Genomic DNA, 17,578 nt, shown 5'->3' with positions numbered 1-17,578 from the left:
ACAGAATCTGAAGCAGGCACCAGGCACTGACCTGTCAGCGCAGGGCCTGACCCCAGGCTTGACTCGGGGCTCCATGGGACTCGAGCTCTTGGACCTCCTCAAGATCATGACCTGAGCCAGGGTCAGATGCATAACCGACTGAGCCACCCAGGCGCTCCAAGGCTTTTGGATACAGGTTGTCAAAGTGATCTAAAAGGTTTGTAAACAAAGTAGAAAATTGCTTGTTCCCCCATACCCTTTGAATACTGGGTAGCATTGCTCTTTTTAATCTTCACTAATCAGCAAAGAAAGCGAAACAGAACAAAAAGCACTCAGTGTTGTTTTAATTCATATTCCTTTGATGACTATGGGAAAGTGTGTGATGGGCATTGAAGAGGGCACTTGTTGGGATGAGCACTGGGTGTTGTATGTAAGCCAATTTGACAATAAATTATATTAAAAAAAAAGATTAAAGGGCGCCTGGGGGACTCAGTCAGTTGAGCTTCTGAGTCAGAAGCTCAGTCAGTTGAGCTTCTGAGCTGGGGTCATGATCTCATGGTTCTTAAGTTCTAGTCCCGTGTCAGGCTCTGTGCTGCCGGTGGGGATCCTGCTGGGGATCCCGTCTCTCTTTCTCTCTCTTTGTCCTTCCCTGCTTGCTCTCTGTCTCTGTCTCCAAAAAAAAAAAAAGTATATATTGGCCATTGAATTTTTTTTCTTTATTGAATTACTTCTTCATACCTTTTGGGAATATTCACCCATTCTTTTAGAAGTGTCTATTTTTCTTACTAATTATAAGAGGGAGTGTATATAGCAAGGATAGCAGCCATTTTTTCCTGTTCTATATTTTCCCCTAGTTTGTTACTATTTTTTATTTCTATGTTTTTGATGTAGAGATGATTTACATTTTTAGATAGTCACATCTAGCAATATTTTGTGTGTGTGTGTCTATGGCTTCTGTCTTTTGCTTGAATCCAGTTTGTATCTTTCTAAATGTATAGCAATTGTTTGAAATAAGGAGGTTTCTATTAGTAAATCTTTAGTTGCAGAAATATTTTTGATGTAAACTCCCACACATTTTTTCCTCCCACACTTTTATTTTGAAAATTTTCCACCCTACAGAAAAATTGCAAAAATAGGACTGTGAACACCCATACACTTTTCCCTAGATTAACCAGTCTTTAACATTTACCACATCTGTTTCATCCCTCTTTTCCTCTGAATTATTTAAAAGATACTTGGAGATATGATGACAATTGACATAAATTACTGTGTCCCCTAAGAACAAGGACATTTGCATACGTAACTGCAATATAATTATCACACTCACGAAAATGACAGTGAATACTATTATCTAACATGCAGACTGTATTAAAACTTCCCCAATTCTCCCTGTATTATTTTTTATTTCCAGGCCTAGGATTCAATCAGAGACAATGCATTGCATTTAGTCATCAGGTCTCTTTAGTTTCCTTTATTCTACGTGAGTTCTTTAGCTGCTTTTTGTGTCCCTTATGACATTGATAGCATAGAAATCTGGACCAATTTGATTTTAGAATGTGCTTCACCTTGGATTTGCCTGATTGTTTCTTCATTATATTCAGGTGAAGTTTTTTGGCAGGAGTACTGCATAGGAGTACTGATATCCTTTATCAGCCTATCACATTAGGAGGCACCTGATATCAGTTAGTCCCTTTATTGGTGATGCTATGTTTGATCAGTTACTCAAGGTAGTATCAGATTTCTTTGTATCCTGTTCCTTAGCAATCTTTCACCCAATGGTTTTAGCATGCACTGGTGATTCTTGGTTGAATCAATTATTACTATGGTGGTTTTAAAATGGTGATTTTCTATTTCTATACTTATTTCTCCATTTATTAGTTGACATTCTTCTGGAAAGAAAATCTTTCTCTTCTCTATATTTGTTTAGACTCTGTATGGACTCATTAATTTTTTGTTGTTGTTAAATGTGTTTTAATCCATTCCTGTCATTATTGATTTTAATGTTCAAAATGAGAGTTTATTCACGCTGGCCCCTGTGTCCTTGTGACATATCCCCATTAGTGTTTGAACACTCTTTGCTGTGTTTTGTTTAAAAATTTTTTTTTGAGAGAGAGAGAGAAATAGAGACAGAGTGTGAGCGGGGGAGGGGCAGAGAGAGAGAGGGAGACACAGAATCCGAAGCAGGTTCCAGTCTCTGAGCTATGTCAGCACAGAGCCTGACATGGGGCTCAAACTCAAAGGTCGTGAGATCATGATCTGAGCTGAATTTGGACACTTAACCGACTCAGCCACCCAGGCTCCCCATCTATGTTTCTTTTTGGAAAAAAAAAATTACCTTTCTCTTATGCAAAGGGTAGCATATTATAGTCTTCTGTGCCTTGTGTTTTTGCTTAACAAGACATTTTGGAAATCACTTCAGTTTCTAAATCTCTTAATTATTATTAATGTGTGTGTGTGTATGGACAATTGTGTACCCAATCTATGTAGGAGTACAGAAATGTCCCAGGTTCAGCCTGTACTTTCCTTGGTTCCAGCCCTGGCTGGAATCAGTAATTTTCAAGGAGCCCTGGTGGTTGTCAGTGGGGATTGGTACAGCAGTCCCCCCTTCTCCATGGTTTTGCTTTCCACGGTTTCCTTTACCCTAATCAAATAGAGTTCAGAAGCAGATGATCCCGCTGACGGATTGCCAGGAGGTCAGTAGTAGCCTAACGCTACGTTACAATGCCTGGGTGATTCCCCTCTTTCCATCTCATCACATAGCCATTTTATCATCTCACATTGTCACAAGAAGGGGGAACGATGAGTATAGTACAGTAAGATATTTTGAGAGAGAGAGGGAGACCACATTCACATAACTTTTATTAGAGTATATTACAATTGTTCTATTTTGTTATTAGTTATTGTTAATCTCTTACTGTGACTAATGTATAAACTAAATTTTATCATAGGTAGGTATGTATAGGAAAAAACATAGTATGCATATGGTTCGGTACTATCCATGGTGTCAGGCATCCACTGGGGGGTCTGGAACTTATCCTGTGGATAAGTGGGTACTGCTGTATTTAGAAACCTAGGTGCTGGGTAGGCTCACTGCTACTGATGACTTTGCCTCTTGGCCTTTTCAGTAGAAAGAACAAGGAAATACAGTTGACCCTTGAACAATGTGGGGGTTAGGGACACTGACACCCCATGCAGTTGAAAATCTCTATATAACTTTTGACTCCTCAGAAACTTTTCACTAATAGCCTACTGTTCACCAGAAACCTTGCTGATGATATAAACAATTAACCCATATTTTTATGTTATATGTATTATATACTGTATTCTTATAATAATGTAAGCTAGAGAAAAGAATATTAAGAAAATCATATGGAAAATACATTTACAGTACCACAGTGTATTTAAAGAAAAGAATCTACATATAAGCGGAACTGTGCAGTTCAAACCCTTGTTCAAAGGTTAACTGTATATGTTCTTTTCACATATGTACTTATATATACACATAGGAGAATATACATACGGCCTTCTTCTCCTTCCTGTTTTCCCTTGGTGAGAATGTTGATTTCCAACATCATCAAGCCTAGAGCCTGCCCTGCAGTGAACTGGTGTTTCTGGGCAAGTGAAGTGAAGCCCACGGAGGCTTGTTGGGCTAGCAGCACCTGTGGTGGGAGGAGAGGCCCAATCCCAGGGCCACCCGCAGCCCAGGGTGGGGAAAGTTTGGGGGTAGTTCTTGCTTTTGACCCAGTGGTCCCCACTTTCACTGGCATGTTCTGATTCTAGAAATAAAACTAAATGTCTTGTTTTGGAAAGTTAATCTTCCAAGCTCAGTAGATCCGAGTTAATAAATTAGAGGTGGGACAAGATGGGTGGCATGGGTTGGTCTCAAGAGCAGGTTTGTTTCTTTACTTTCCCCTGCCCCCCAAGCCCATTTCATTGGCCACTAATCCAGACCTTACTCCAGCATCTCTGTATCCAACCCCCCCCAACACACATGTAGGCGCGTATGTGCACGCACACGCACGTACGTGCTGCTCCCGCATAGAATCACACAAACGGGGAGAGGTGGGAATTTAGCTAATTCCAGAGGAAAAGGGAAGAAGTTGTGCCCCCAACATAGGCCACTCAGAAAAAGAGTCCCTGTTAGGCATGACAGGATCTTTGTCACTAGAATGCAAACTACATCCACACATTAGACCCTGAAGTGAGAGTTGCATCCCCTGTCCAAGTTTGTAAAGGGAACGAACATAAGGAACCCTGGGGGTGCTGAACAGCCTTTGGTGGCAGGACGCGACAGACACTGGAAACCTCAGTCTGTCCATTTTGCACCTCCGCTGTCATCTGTTTTGACAAATCAAAGGCACCCTTGCTCATCACAGACCCATACCAGCTCTTCAGTGGCTATACATAAGACTCTGATAGTAGACAGTGGGCTCCCCCTTGTGCCTGAGAAGTACCCAACTAAAACCTCTGAAGCTCACTGGAACTTTCAGGCAGTAAGGTGACTTTTAAGAGCCAGATTTGTTTGTTTGTTTTTTTTTTAAGTTTATTTATTTTGAGAGAGAGAGAGAGAGAGAGCACACACAAGTGGGGCAGGAGCAGAGAGAGAGAGAGAGAGAGAGAGAGAGAGAGAGAATCTGAGCAGCCTCTGCCCTGTCAGCACAGAGCCTGATGCAGGGCTTGAACTCACGCAACTGTGAGTCAGACGTCTAACTGATTGAACTACCCATGCGCACCCAGATTTTGGTTTTAGGATAAAGTAATCAACCTTTTAAAGGTAGCCATAAATGCCCTCGAAGTATCTGTGGGCCTCTATCTGAGCTCTCTTTTCCTGTTGTACATCGACATGTACCTGGTACCTTAGATCCTTAACCGGTACCGCTTTCCTCAACCACCACTCCCATGGTGCCTTCTCAGCATCATCCTTTTGGGTTTTATCCTCCACAAATGCTTCTTCCTAAGTCTGCAGCTCAAGATGTGTAAAGTGAGGAAAGGGTCCTTCAGAGGCTCTCTGCTTCTCTTTACCCAGAACTCTCTCCCTTGTGTTTTCATTGGGTAAATTCCTCTCTCTTCTTGGCACCGTGAACAGGGTCAAGTCAGAGAAGATACCCTGCTTTCGAGCACTGGAGAGGGCAGAGTACCCCATGATCCTGTTGATGATGCCAACATGTGCAGTAGTCTCACTCCCACATGTGAAATGGATATGGTGTAAGGTCAGATTTCTCCAAGGTTGGATGCAGGACGGTTCTAGAAGTCCAGAGGTTGTTTTGTTTTGTTTTGTTTTACTTGCCAAGTTCTTGGATGGTACAAAGATAGCGAGTGAATTCAATTCTTGTACAGTTGTGTATGATATTCAGCTGTTATGAACAAGGTGGAGGAGAGGCTGGATGCAGTCTGGCATTAGGAGGTCACAAAGATGGCTACGGTCTGAATCCCCACCCGCTAGGAATTCACAAGCACATATGAGTAATTCCCAAACAAGACAGAGAGAGTCGAAGTAGATTAGAACAGCAGGCTAGGTACAGATTGTTGCCAGAATTATTTGGGGGGAGATTACAGAGTAGGCCAACAGTTAGAAAAATTTGGGGGAAAAGGAGGTCAGGGTGGGGTGAAGGAACATCCAAAGAAAACCTGGGCATGTTTGGAAACTGGTACTTGTGTGTGGTTCCAGTATCAGAGAGTCAGATCATTGTCAATGGAATCTGACCTCAAGGCAGAACTAAAGAGGTTTAAAGATTTTTTTTAGAATTATCCAGAGACAGGGATGCCTGGGTGGCTCAGTCGTTTGAGTATCCGACTTCGGCTCAGGTCATGATCTCATGGTTCCTGAGTTCGGGCCCCACATCAGGCTCTGTGCTGACAGCTCAGAGCCTGGAGCCTGCTTCGGATTCTGTGTCTCCCTCTCTCTCTGCCCCTCCACCACACACTCTCTGCCTCTCAAAAATGAAGAAAACTAATAAAAAAAAATTTAGAATTATCCAGAGACAAATGGTTGGGTGACAACACTTAACATTATTTTGGAGAAAGCAAACTTCTGAGGGTAAGAAAGCTAGAGAGTAATCTATTATCAACACAATGCAGTAATTCTGTTGAAATGACTAAAGGTCAGTTCAGAAGACGAGGTTGGATTGTGGAAGATGAAGGAAACAATTTCCTGCTACACTCATTTGCTGGATCAAAAGTAAGAGAGAAAGGGTACAAGATATTTGGCTATTGCATGTACTTCAAACTTAATATATTAAAAAGTGAAACCCAGGATCTTCCATCCAAATCAGCTGATCTTTCATGAATGGTCTTGAATATTAGACAGGTTGGGTCCGGGCACATGGAACAGTAAGGCTGAAGGAAGATGTTGGGACCAGGTAGGAGATAGAGGGGCCCCAAATCTGGCTCCAGGGATGGGCCCTATGAATACAGCAAAATGTCTAAGATCCAATCCAGACTCAGCTCTGGTATGGACAAGTGGGTCAAATCCTAGGCACTGCATGCATCTAGGTAGTGGGAAATGCTACCATCTTGGAAGAGAGAAGAACTGGGCTTACCTGTCAACTAGTAGCTGTGGTGCTATGACTTGGGTGGAAGAGACAGGAAGGGGAGCCGGGAGCATCTTGTAGTGCCAGAAAGTAAAGAAATGCTCGTAAAAACAAAAGGATGAGGTCATATCAAAGGGACACAAGACCCCACCTAAGAGAGCCTCCCAATGGGCAAAGCTGGAACAATTTGAGCACCAGAATAAATAATACAGTATTGGACTGTAACACAAAGTACAAGATAAGTATGCATGAGTTCATTCGGATATAACAAGATAATTGAATAAATAAGAGGAAGAAACAAATCTTCCCTATACAAGAATTCCAAATAATGCATGTCGATATACCCTACTCCGAGAGATGAAGCTTAACAACCCCTCACTCCCTCCATCCCCACTGTGGGCTACACATAGGGGCTTGCTTCCAAAGAACAGCATATGGAAAGAGAAAAATAGTAGCAACATGGAATACGTGTTGTTACAGGTGGGAGAATCTGTGTTGCATGAATGGAGGTCTTGGTTCTTGGAATCCCCACGAAAGATTTACATGGGGATCTGTGCTTGAATAAAGATAGAAGGAAAGTAGCAAGCACAAAGCAGCGTATCAAGGACAGTACACGCTGAAGGTGGGAGAGCAGGCAGGCCCCCAGGTAGCAACTGCCCTGAGGCTACAGGGATCTTTTCTTTCTATGGGGGGGCAGGGTCTTGGGTGGACAGGGTCTTGGGTGGACAGGGTGAGGTGGTCTCTAAAGGAGGCTGCTTGCAATCTTTTGGGGGACTCCTCCCACAGGTTGGGAGGGGGAGTTTTTGACCCTACAAGGTTTGTACCATAACAGTTAGGGCAGCCTTCCCCTGTGTTTGGGGTGGAGGGAAGGCTAAAACCACAATGCAAATACATTATAATGAGTCTAGGGGTTACCTTGGGGCAGAGGTAGAAGAGGAGAGGGGCCTGTGCTGCACCTGTGGCTCTTGATCTGTTAGCACAGAGGTCTTGGAAGCCACAAAGTCAGGATATTGTTTCTCTAGGCTTCTAATATGTAACCTATTTATCACAGTCCTTGCCCCTAGCACATGTCTAACTAACTGCCTACTCTATCAATGCTCCAGTTAGAATTATTTGTTTTAGTGTTTTTTTTTTTTTTTTAATATTTGAGAGAGAGAGAGACAGAGAGAGAGAACATGAGTGAGGGAGAGGGGCAGAGGGAGAGAGAATCTCAGGCAAGCTCCATGCTGAGCGCAGAGCCTGACATGGGACTGGATCTCATGAACCTAGGATCATGACCTGACCTGAAATCAAGAGTCAGACGCTCAACTGAATGAGCACCCAAGGGGCCCCCAAAACCTATTTGTTTTAGATGTGTCTCTTGAAAATAACATACATTTAGATTTTGTTTATTTATCCAATATTAAAACGAAAAGATATAGAAAGGTTGAAGGTAAAAGAATGAGAAAAGATATACTATGCAAATATCAAACAAAAGAAAATTGCTATAGCAATATCAGTATCGGACAAAAGAACTAAAGGCAAAAAGTATCGTTAGAGATAAGGAGGGTCTTCATAGTAATACAAGATTTAATTCACCAGGAATAACTTATGATTTTAAATAACACTTAAAAATATACAAAGCAGGGGCGCCTGGGTGGCTCAGTCGGTTAAGCGTCCGACTTCGGCTCAGGTCATCAACTTGCTGTTCATGAGTTTGAGCCCCGCGTCCGGCTCTGTGCTGACAGCTCAGAGCCTAGAGCCTGTTTCGGATTCTGTGTCTCCCTCTCTGTTCCTCCCCAGCTCGCACTCTGTATCTCTCTCAAAAATAAAGAATAAAAATATTTTTTTAAAAATACATAAGGTGAGTATCCTCAGTAGTCACAGGAGAAATAAACAAATCCCCAATCATTATGAGAAATTTTACATACTTAGTAATTGGTGGAAAAAAAGCAGACAAAAGTTTAGGGAATAATATAGATTTGAACATCAAGATGAGCAGAATTGGGACGCCTGAGTGGCTCAGCCGGTTGAGCAACCAACTTTTGGTTTCAGCTCAGGTCATGATCCCAGTTTTGTGGGATCCAAACCCATGTTGGTCTGGATAAATAAATAAGTAAATAAATAATGTGCAGAATTGATCAGTCACAGAGACACTTCTGCCCAACCCCTCCCCTGACCCGACACAGGTAGAAGGGAAAACTCTGAAAAGACTATTTTTAACACCTGCAGAATATATCTTATGTTTAAGCACACAAAGAATTTTTTAAATTTATTTTTTATTTTTTATAAGCATTTTAAAAAATATTTACTTATTTTTGAAAGAGAGAGACAGAGACAGAGACAGAGCGTGAGCAGGAGAAGGCAGAGAAAGAGGGAGACACAGAATCTGAAGTGAATTCAGGCTCTGAGCTGTCAGTGCAGAGCCTGACGCAGGGCTCGAACCTATGAACCGTGAGATCATGAACTGAGCCAAGGTTGGATGTTTTTTTTTTTTTTTTTAATTTTTTTTTTCAACGTTTATTTATTTTTGGGACAGAGAGAGAGACAGAGCATGAACGGGGGAGGGCCAGAGAGAGAGGGAGACACAGAATGGGAAACAGGCTCCAGGCTCTGAGCCATCAGCCCTGACCTGACCTGGCTGAAGTCGGACGCTTAACCGACTGCGCCACCCAGGCGCCCCGGTTGGATGTTTAACCAACTGAGCCACCCAGGTGCCCGAAGAATTTTTTAAAATAGGATTTATTTTTTGTAAGCTAGTTTGTTTATTTACTTATTTATTTTTGAGAGAGAAAAAGAGAGTGTGTGTGAGCAGTGGAGGGGCAGAGAGAGAGGGAGAGAGAGAGAATCCCAAGCAGGTTCCACTGTCAATGCCAAGCCTGACATGGGGCCCGATCCTATGAACTGTGAGATCGTGACCTGAGTCGAAAACCAGAGTCATAGGCTTAACCAACTGAGCCACCCCTATTTGTTTTGTTTTGTTTTTTTGTTTTGTTTTTTTGTTTTGTTTTGTTTTAGAGAGACAGCTCAAGCAGGGGAGAGGGGCAGAGGGAGAGAGAGAGTAAGAATCTTGAGTAGGCTCTGTGAGGCGCCCAATGTGGAGCTTGATCCCATAACCCTGGGATCATGATCTGAGCTGAAATCAAGAGTTGGACATTCAACCAACTGAACTACCCAGACATCTCCACAAATAAGCTTTAAAATATTTTTAAAAGTTTATTTATTTTGAGAGAGACAGAGAGCATGTGAGTGTAGAAGGGACAGAGAAAGAGGGAGAGAATCCCAAGCAGGCTCTGTGCTGTCAGTGCCCCAAGAATTTTTTTAACTGACCAGAAACTAGGAATACTAGGATTTTGTGAACAGTTTGGGCCACAGTGCAACTTTGTTAAATAACTAGAAAATCCCCATGTCTGTGATAAAGGGTTAATATCCAAAATCTGTAAAGAACTTATCAAACTCAACACCCCTCCCCCAAAATAATCCAGTGAAGAAATGGGCAGAAGACATGAATAGACACTTTTCCAAAGAAGACATTCAGATGGCTAACAGACACATGAAGAGATGGTCAAGGGGCACGTAGGTGGCTCAGTTGGTTAAGTGTCCAACTCTTGATTTCGGCTCAGATCATGATCTCATGGTTCATGGGATCGAGCCCTGAGTCAGGCTCTGTGCTGACAGTGAGAGATTCTCTCTCTGTGCCCCCCACCATAAATAAACTTAAAAAAAAGATGCTCAATATCACTCATCATCAGGGAAATACAAATCAAAACCATGATGAGATACCACCTCACACCTGTCAGAATGGCCAAAATGAACAACCCAGGAAACAACAGATGTTGACGAGGATGCAGAGAAAGGGGAACCCTCTTGCACTCTTGGTGGAATGCAAACTGGTGCAGCCACTCTGGAGAACAGTATGGAGGTTTGTCAAAAAGTTAAAACTAGAACTACCCTATGATCTAGCAATTGCACTACTAGGTATTTATTCAAAGGATACAAAAATACAGATTTGAAGGGGTACATGCACCCCAATGTTTATAATAGCATTATCAGCAATAGCCAAACTATGGAGAGAGACTGAATGTCTATTGACTGATGAATGGATAAAGAAAACACACACACATACACACACACATACACACGCACACACATGCACAACACAATGGAATATTACTCAGCCATCAAAAAGAATGAAATCTTGCCATTTGCAATGACGTGGATGGAGCTACAGTGTATTATGCTAGGTGAAATAAGTCAGAGAAAGACAAATACTACATGATTTCACTAATATGCAGAATTTTAGAAACAAAACAGATGAACATATGGGAGGAGGGAAAAAAAAGAGAAAGGGAAACAAACCATAAGAGACCTTTAAAGATAGAGAACAAACAGGGTCAATGGAGGGAAGGGGGTGGGAGATGGGCTAGATTAGATGGTTGATGGGTATTAAGGAGGGTACTTGTTGTGATGAGTTCTGGGTGTTTTATGTAAGTGATGAATCACTGAATTCTACTTCTGAAGCCAATATTGCACTGTATGTTAACTGACTAGAATTTAAATAAAAATTTGAAAAGGAAAAAAAAAGAAAATTCCCCATATGTCTAGAAACTTAAAATGAACTACCAAATAACCCATGAATCAAAGAAAAAAATCATCCTGGAAATTAGAAAATAGTTGGAACAGAATGATAAAAATGCTACATATCAGGGGCCGCTGGGTGGCTCAGTCGGTTAAGTATCCAACTTCGGCTCAGGTCATTATCTCACAGTTTGTGGGTTTGAGCCCGGCGTCAGGCTCTGTGTTGACAGCCCCAGAGTCTGGAGCCTGCTTTGGATTCTGTATCTCCCTCTCTCTCTGTCTCTCCCCTGCTTGTGCTCTATCTCTGTCTCTCAAAAATAAATAAACATTAAAAAAATTTTTAAAATTCTACATAACTTGCAGGATGAAACTAAAGTAGTACTTAAGAGGAAATTTATACTTTCAAATGCATATATTAGGGAAAAAGGGTTAAAAGTGCATTTATCTCAGGAAGTTAGAAAAAAATGCAAAGTAAATCCAAAGAAGGTAGAATTGTCAATTATATCTCAATAAAACTGGGACAAGGGAGAAAGTAGAAGTAAGGAAATAATTAAGGCAAAGGGAGAAATTATTGAAATAGAAAGTAAACATACAGAAAGTTGGCTCTTTGAAATAATTAAAATGGACAAATGTCTAGCAAGATAGATCAAGGATAGGGAAAAAAGGAAAGACGAAAGACACAAATAACTAATATAAAAACAAGGAGACAGTACTGCATTTGAGTAATTTTATATCGATACATTTGAAAATGTAGATTAAATGGAAAAATTACTAGAAAATGTAAGTCACCATAGAAGACTCAAAAAAATTTACAAATTCTCTATAGTATTATAACCTTCAAATAAATTGAATATTTAGCCAAAAACCTTCACTCAAAGAAAACTCCAGGCTTTTATGGCTTTGGTGACAAGTTGTACCAAATGTTGAAGAATCAGATAGTTCCAATTTTATGCAAACTTTTTCATAACAATAAAAAAAAAAGAGGGAACATTCCTCAACTCATGAGTCTAGCATGACCTTGATACCGAAAGCCTGACAAAAAACAAGAGAGAAAAATTACAGGATGGTCTCGCTCATGAAAAGAGGTAACAAAAATCCCCAACAAAATATTAGAAACTGGAATGCAGCATTGTGTCTAAAAACAAAATGCCCAATTAACTTGTGAAAATGTGTTCACAAGTTAGTAGTTTAGTAATCAGAGGACTTTAAGTTAAGCAATGAAATACCATTTCCACATATACCAGATTGGCTAAAATTAAACAGCCTGAAAATACCACATGCTGGCATGAAAATGGAACAGGAAGACCTGCCATTCACCACTGGTGGAAATGTTGACGTAACCACTCGGGAAAAAGCAGTTTAGCGCTATCTACTAAAGTTTAAGTTACACATGCTCCATAACCTAGCTACTCCACTCCTTGGTAAATGCCCTAGAGCAGAGAACCTTAAAATGTAGTCGTTGGTCCAGCAGCATCAGCAACGTCTGGAAACTAATTAGAAATGCCAAATTCCAGAGTTCTATTCCAAACTTACTCAACAACTCTAGGGATAGAGACAGCATTCTGTGTTTTAACAAGCCCTTCACATGATTCTGATGCATGTTAAACCTTGAGAACCACTGCCGTAGAGAAATAGGAACAAAGGTGCACCAAGATACATGGACAAGGATGTTTTTAACAGCATTGTTTATAAAAGCCAAACTTGGAAAACAAGCCAAATGTCCATCAATATTGTAATGGATAAATAAGTTATGCAGTGGTTATACAATCCAATGAAATGATAAAAATGAATCTCAGCTGTAGAAAATAGCAGATGACTCAAACATAATGGTGAGTAAATCTTCGAGACACGAAGAACTAACTTTTATGTACATATAGAAAAAGGTGCTTGTAAAACCGTACAAACGTGTTTTAAGAACCAAATCAGGGGCTCCTGGGTGGCTCAGTCGTTAAGGGTCTGACTTCATCTCAGGTCATGATCTCACAGTTCGTGAGTTCGAGCCCCGTGTTGGGCTCTGTGCTAACAGCTCAGAGCCTGGAGCCTGCTTCGGATTGTGTCTCCCTCTCTCTCTGCCCCTCCCCCGCTCACACTCTGTCTCTGTCTCTGTCTCTCTCTGTCTCTCAAAAATAAATAAATTAAAAAAAATTTTTTTAAAGAAAGAAAGGAAAAAAGGAAAAAAGAACCAAAACAGTATCTCCATCCCTAACTTTAGAACTCTAGGCTGGCATATACTAGCACCTGCCATATAGTATGTGCTCCAGCATGACAAGTATAATTCTTTATAATTATGATTTTTATAGTGACTGCAAAGTATTTCATAATATGGACATAGCATGTGTATTTAACCACTTCCTTATTGATGGACTTTTTGAGAATATTACTTTGGCTGCCCCAGTAGACTGAAAATTCTATAAGGTGAGAGACTGAGAGACCGTGATTGTCTTTTTAAAAAAATTTTTTTAAATGTTTTTATTTATTTTTGAGACAGAGAGAGACAGAGCATGAACGGGGGAGGGGCAGAGAGAGGGAGACACAATCTGAAACAGGTTCCAGGCTCTGAGCTGTCAGCACAGAGCCTGACGCGGGGCTCGAACTCACAGACGGCAAGATCATGACCTGAACCGAAGTCGGATGCTTAACCGACTGAGCCACCCAGGCGCTCCACATGATTGTCTTTTTCTAAAACAGTGCCTTTTATTCAGTAGTTATTTAATTGAATTGATTTTCCAGATTAATTTTCCTATAAGAAAAAAAAATGTCCTGGCCAGTTTTATTTCTCTTGATTATAGCACAAGTTAATGCCTTATAAATTTTGTTTACAGTGAATTAACCACAGAGAATCCAGTTAGCTCTGGGTGTAATGACATAATATATGTTCTAGACTTGGAAAATGAGACCATGGATTCTGGAATACAGCAATCCTCTAAGGTGATTTAATTTCCCTATGTGACATCTCTTCTCTGTTTCAATGCTATAGCAACTAAGAAATGTGTCAAACCTTGGAGTTGGGAAACCATATATATCAGATTTTCTGAGAGTATCTACTGAAGATATCCTAGATTTCTTAAATGTACTTGACCCTCTATTCTAATTTGTAACTGGGAACATATGATACCATACCTGGACTCTAGGGAATGACTAGTTCCAGAGAAGATGCTTATAGGGCAAGACAGGCCACATGGAAGGCCTTCTTTAAAATTTTGCTTCCATACTCTTTACTTTATGCCAAGTTGTCCAGCCCAATCTTAGTGGAATTGTAAAGGAGGTCTTCCCTGAGCATTGGCTGTCAGGACAGAGCCTGTGAGCAGCTGCAAAAAGGAGCAGCAGATGGGCATGGCTCAGAAGAGACACTTGGGCAGCGTGCACATTGGCTGGGCCCTGTCAGGTTTACCTTGGAATGTCCATTGTGATGTCATATATAGTCACAACCTTGAGGGAAAACACTGTTTGGCTGAGAGGGGCATGGGGTTGAGTAATGGCGCCGATTTGGGGGCTGGCCATCCCACTGCCATCATATGTCAGCCTTCCACTATTATTTGGCTTCCTTGTTTGGGGGCTTTGGGGGCTGTTTTCTTGGAAACAGAGCACAGAGCATGTGGCAGTCAAGGCAGACTCAGAGGTATGTAATGCAACAGTCCCTTGAAATTCACTGCTCCCTGTCCCTGCCCCTGAAGCCGTGGAAACCCCTACATCTTGGACCATGGGAGGAATTAGGTGGGGGGAAGAGGGGAGTTGAGATAGGGCCTATGGATGTCTTCCTATAAGTCATGCTCAATCCTGTTCCCTTCAGTTTATTTCTTTTTCTTTTAGATATTTATTTATTTTGAGAGAGTGAACACGCATGCATGAGTGGGGGACGGGAAGAGAGAGGGTGAAAGGGAATCCTAAGCAAGCTCTGCAATGTCACTGCAGAGCCCAGTTTGGGACTCCCATCTCACTAACTGTGAGATCATGACCTGAGCCAAGATCAAGAGTCGGATGCTTAATCAACTGAGCTACCCAGGTGCACCCCCTGCTTCAGTTTATTTCAACAAACCTTGAACACCATTTATATATGGCGGTGTACTAGACATTGAGGAAGAATAAAACACCATCCCCACCTTCTAGGAGCTCGAGGTGAAGTGGGGGAGACAGTCAGTCAGATATGTACATAACACAAGGAAAGAGGAAATGATGAATTAATAGAAGTATAAATATTGCTGAAGAGGTGGGAGGTAAAGAGAGTCTTTTGAAGCAGCGTGATCTATAAAATGCCTCTGGGATAGCTCAGGTTTGAGTTGTGCTTCAGAGGAAGGGTAGGGCTTTGAGGGTGGATAGTGTGGATGAAGGAGGGTAGTGAAGACCTTCCAGATGGAAGGAATAGACGGGGGAAAAGCATGGGAAGCTGAAGAGTGTTGGATGTGTTTGAAGAGATGTGCTTGAACTTAAACAGATGGGAGTGTAGAAGTATAGGGAGCACAGTGAGAGAAAAGTTTGGAAAATTGATAGAGATGACATTGTGGAGGGCTTTGAATGCCAAGCTGAACACTTCCTATAAATATTAATTCTGTATGCAGTTGAAAGATGTCGAAGATCTTAGAGCCGGGTAAAAATGTGCTTAGATCCGTGCTTTAGAGCAGTGCTTCTCAAACTGTTACATGCATATGAATCAATCAGCTGGGGGGTCTTGTTAAAAAGTAGAATGGGGGAGTGGTGCCCGGCTCTCAGTTAAGCATCTGACTCTGGATTTCGGCTCAGGTCATGCTCTACCGGTTTGTGAATTTGAGCCCCGCATCGGGCTCTGCACTGACAGTATGAAGCCTGCTAGGGATTCTCTCTCTCTCTGCCTCTCCCCTAGTCATTGTCTCTCTCTCTCTCTCTCTCTCTCTCTCTCAAAATAAATAAATAAATAAATAAATAAATAAATAAACAAACTTAAAAATAAAGAAAAGTAGATTCTGATTTAGTAGCTGTGGGGTAGGGATTGAGATTCTGCCTTTGTAACAAGCTCCCAGGTGATGCTACTGCTGTTGGACCAAGGACCACACTTTTTTTCTTTAAGGAAGAAACATTTTATTTTATTTTATTTTATTTTATTTTATTTTATTTTAGTTAGTTTAGTTTAGTTTTAAATTTTAATTCCAGTATAGTTAACATACAGTATTATATTAGTTTCAAGTATACAATGTAATGATTCAACAATTTTATACATTATCCAGTGCTCATCATGATAAGTGTACTCTTAATCCCCTTCACCTATTTCACCCTCCCCTCCCCACACCTCCCCTCTGATAACCATCTATTTGTTCTCTATAGTTAAGAGTCTGGGGGGGGGCGCCTGGGTGGATCAATCCGTTAAGCATCAGACTTTGGCTCAGGTCATGATCTTGGGGTTCACGAGTTCGAGCCCCATGTGGGGCTGTGTGCTGACAGCTCAGAGCCTGGAGCTTGCTTCAGATTCTGTGTCTCCCTCTCTCTCTGCCTCTCCCCTGCTCACACTGTGTCCCCCCTCTCTCTCAAAAATAAACATTAAAAAAAAACCTTTATACTTGGGTCTGTTTTTTGGTTTGTCCTTTTTTTTTTTCAAAATGTTTATTTATTTTTGGGAGCAGGATGAGGGGCAGAGAGAGGGAGACAGAGGATCTGAAGCAGGCTCTGCACTGTCAGTACAGAGCCCAATGTGGGGCTTGAACTCACAAACTGTGAGATGATGACCTGAACTGAAGTGGGACGCTTAACCAACTGAGCCACTCAAGTGCCCCATGGTTTGTCTTTTTATTTTTCCTTTGTTCTTTTGTTTTGTTTCTTAAGTTCCACATATGAGTGAAATCATGTGGAATTTGTCTTTCTCTGCCTGCTTTATTTCGCCTAGCATTATACTCTCTAGATCCATCCATGTTGTTGCAAACGGCATCATTTCATTCTTTTTTATGCCTGAATTCCATTGTATCTGTATACCACATATTCTTTACCGATTCATCTTTCAATGGACACTTGAGCTGCTTTCGTAATTTGCCTATAGTAAATAATGTTGCTATAAACATAGTCTGCATATACCCTTTCAAATTAGCATTTTCATAGTTTTGGGGTAAATACTCAATAGTACAATTACTGGATTATATGTTAATTCTATTTTTAATTTTTTGAGAGACCTTCATACTGTTTTTCATAGTGGCTGCACCTGTTTGGATTCCCACCATCGGTGCGTGGAGTTCCTTTTTCTCCACATCCTTGCCAATACTTGTTTCTTGTGTTACTGATTTTAGCCATTCTGACAGGTGTGAGGTGATAGCTCATAGTAGTTTTGATTTTCATTTCCCTGATGATGAGTGATTTTGACCATCTTTTCATGTGTCTACTGGCCATCTGTATGTCATCTTTGGAGAAATGTCTATTCATCTCTTCTTCCCGTTTTTAATTGGATTATTTGTGGGTTTTGGTGTTGTGTTTTGTAAGCTATGAATTTTAGATACACTTTATCGGATATGTCATTTGCAAATATCTTCTCCCATTCAGTAGGTTGTCTTTTAGTT

At 41.1% G+C, this 17,578-nt stretch overlaps 1 protein-coding gene across 1 annotated transcript in view; it reads left to right on the top strand.

Annotated features, from left to right (window-relative positions):
- The first annotated feature begins 14,541 nt into the window (after positions 1-14,541).
- The window catches only part of CUNH2orf16 (chromosome unknown C2orf16 homolog), a 36,179-nt gene continuing 33,142 nt past the window's right edge, over positions 14,542-17,578 (top strand). The window contains 1 exon segment of the mRNA XM_047069219.1: positions 14,542-14,685. Within this exon segment, the coding sequence (XP_046925175.1) occupies positions 14,542-14,685 (144 nt within the window).

The sequence above is a fragment of the Lynx rufus genome, unplaced genomic scaffold (genome assembly GCF_022079265.1).
Source record: "Lynx rufus isolate CCGP_SWC_20201006 ecotype Redwood Valley unplaced genomic scaffold, mLynRuf1.p SCAF_8, whole genome shotgun sequence".
Classification (NCBI taxonomy): Eukaryota; Metazoa; Chordata; class Mammalia; order Carnivora; family Felidae; genus Lynx; species Lynx rufus.
This window is presented reverse-complemented; position numbering and strand designations above follow the sequence as displayed.